We start from the raw sequence: 1591 nt of genomic DNA, 5'->3' as shown, positions 1-1591 counted from the left end.
TTATGGTAGAGAAATGAACATTCAATTTACGGGCAACAGCTCTGGTGGACATTCCTGCAGTCAGCATGCCAATTGCACGCTCCCTCAAAACTTGCGACATCTGTGGCATTGTGCTGCGTGATAAAACTGCACATTTTAGAGTGGCCTTTTATTGTGGCCAGCCTAAGGCACACCTGTCCAATAATCATGCTGTCTAATCAGCATCTTGATATGCCACACCTGTGAGGTGGATAGATTATCTCGGCAAAGAAGAAGTGCTCACTAACACAGATTTAGACAGATTTGTGAACAATATTTGAGAGAAATAGGCCTTTTGTGTACATAGAAAAAGTCTTAGATCTTTGAGTTCAGCTCATGAAAAATGGGGGCAAAAACAAAAGTGTTGCGTTTATAATTTTGTTCAGTATACATATTTTACAGTATACAACAGGCAAAACACAGCAGCTACTGAAAGCGTCACTCACGTCAATGTCACTGCAGCTGTTTCCAGTCAGGCTGGATGCTGGGATGATGGGTTTGCTCGGGGGCGGGGCTGAGGGGCTAGTGCAGTGAGGCATGCTGGGAGACAAAGGCTCCATTTTAACAATAGCAGGAGCAGAACCCAGACACACCGACTGAGACAGAACCACTGCAGGAGACAGACAGAGTCATCAAAACTCAAATGTGCTGGCTGCTACAGAAGCACTGCTGACATTCAACCGGTTAGAAGCAATGGCACTACTAACTTAACTATATTTGAGTAGTGTGACTCATCGTAAAGAATCAAATCTATCTAAATCTGAGCTGTGTTTGCTGCTTGAGGTGAGCTCTGTATTCTCAGTACATCAGTGGTGGTGTGCTCCAGTGTCGGCGGTGGGTCTCACCGGGCGTGGTGTTCTGGTCGATGGCTGGGATGGGTACGGGAACGCTCTGCAGGAAGAGAGCTTTGGCTGGACTGGTGCTCTGAGCCACCGGCAGCGCGGCCACACACACGGGTTTGGGCTGGATCAGAGGTTTACTGCTCAGAATGCTGCTGGCCTTCAGCGTCGCTGCTGAGGAGAGGACTGAACACACACAGAACAGGCCCATACTGCTCATCATTCACAGAAAAACCTCTCCAATCGGATTCAGCACACACTCAAGAACCAGCGATGTGTGGCTTCAATCACATTCAACCAGAGGACCGGCAGACAGTCTTCAGTGAATAATGACTTTTGGTGTGTTCTTCACCTGCACTTTAAACTGAGGTCAAATCAAACACATTTATTGGGCTTTGTTGTATTTTTTAAGAGTGTGACAGGCCCTGCTCACTGTATGTGCTCATTCTATGGAAATAAGCATCAAGTGCTTTCAGTATATGTGACAAGATATTTTCATTTGCATAATATTTATTTCCTGCTGTGTTCGTTCTTGCAGAACATTCAAATGTGAGAGAACACGTCAGTCTAGAGGAACAGGAACAGAACTCACAGTTAGTCTCTCAGTGTCATGTTACTCAGAACAATCTCTTATATCGGATAGAGTCATCTGCCCTGTTTGCTCACTTTAAATCAAGCAAGCAGTGTGTGTGTGTGACGTGGAGTGTGTGTGTGTGTGTGTGTGTGTGTGTGTG

At 45.9% G+C, this 1591-nt stretch overlaps 1 protein-coding gene across 3 annotated transcripts in view; it reads right to left on the bottom strand.

The window, feature by feature from the left end:
• Positions 1-1591, bottom strand: part of LOC107703634 (cyclic AMP-dependent transcription factor ATF-6 beta-like) — a 22281-nt gene that overhangs the window by 12075 nt on the left and 8615 nt on the right. For all 3 annotated transcript variants that reach the window (XM_016506339.1, XM_016506341.1, XM_016506340.1), the window contains exons 7-8: positions 864-1043; positions 465-628 (exon numbers count right to left, since the gene is read on the bottom strand). In XM_016506339.1, coding sequence (XP_016361825.1) covers positions 465-628; positions 864-1043 — 344 coding nt within the window. The remainder of the gene's footprint in view (positions 1-464; positions 629-863; positions 1044-1591) is intronic.

The sequence above is a fragment of the Sinocyclocheilus anshuiensis genome, unplaced genomic scaffold (assembly GCF_001515605.1).
Source record: "Sinocyclocheilus anshuiensis isolate Anshui unplaced genomic scaffold, SAMN03320099.WGS_v1.1 scaffold1212, whole genome shotgun sequence".
Classification (NCBI taxonomy): domain Eukaryota; kingdom Metazoa; phylum Chordata; class Actinopteri; order Cypriniformes; family Cyprinidae; genus Sinocyclocheilus; species Sinocyclocheilus anshuiensis.
Note: the sequence above shows the minus strand (reverse complement) of the source record. Positions and strands in the feature narration are given on the sequence as shown.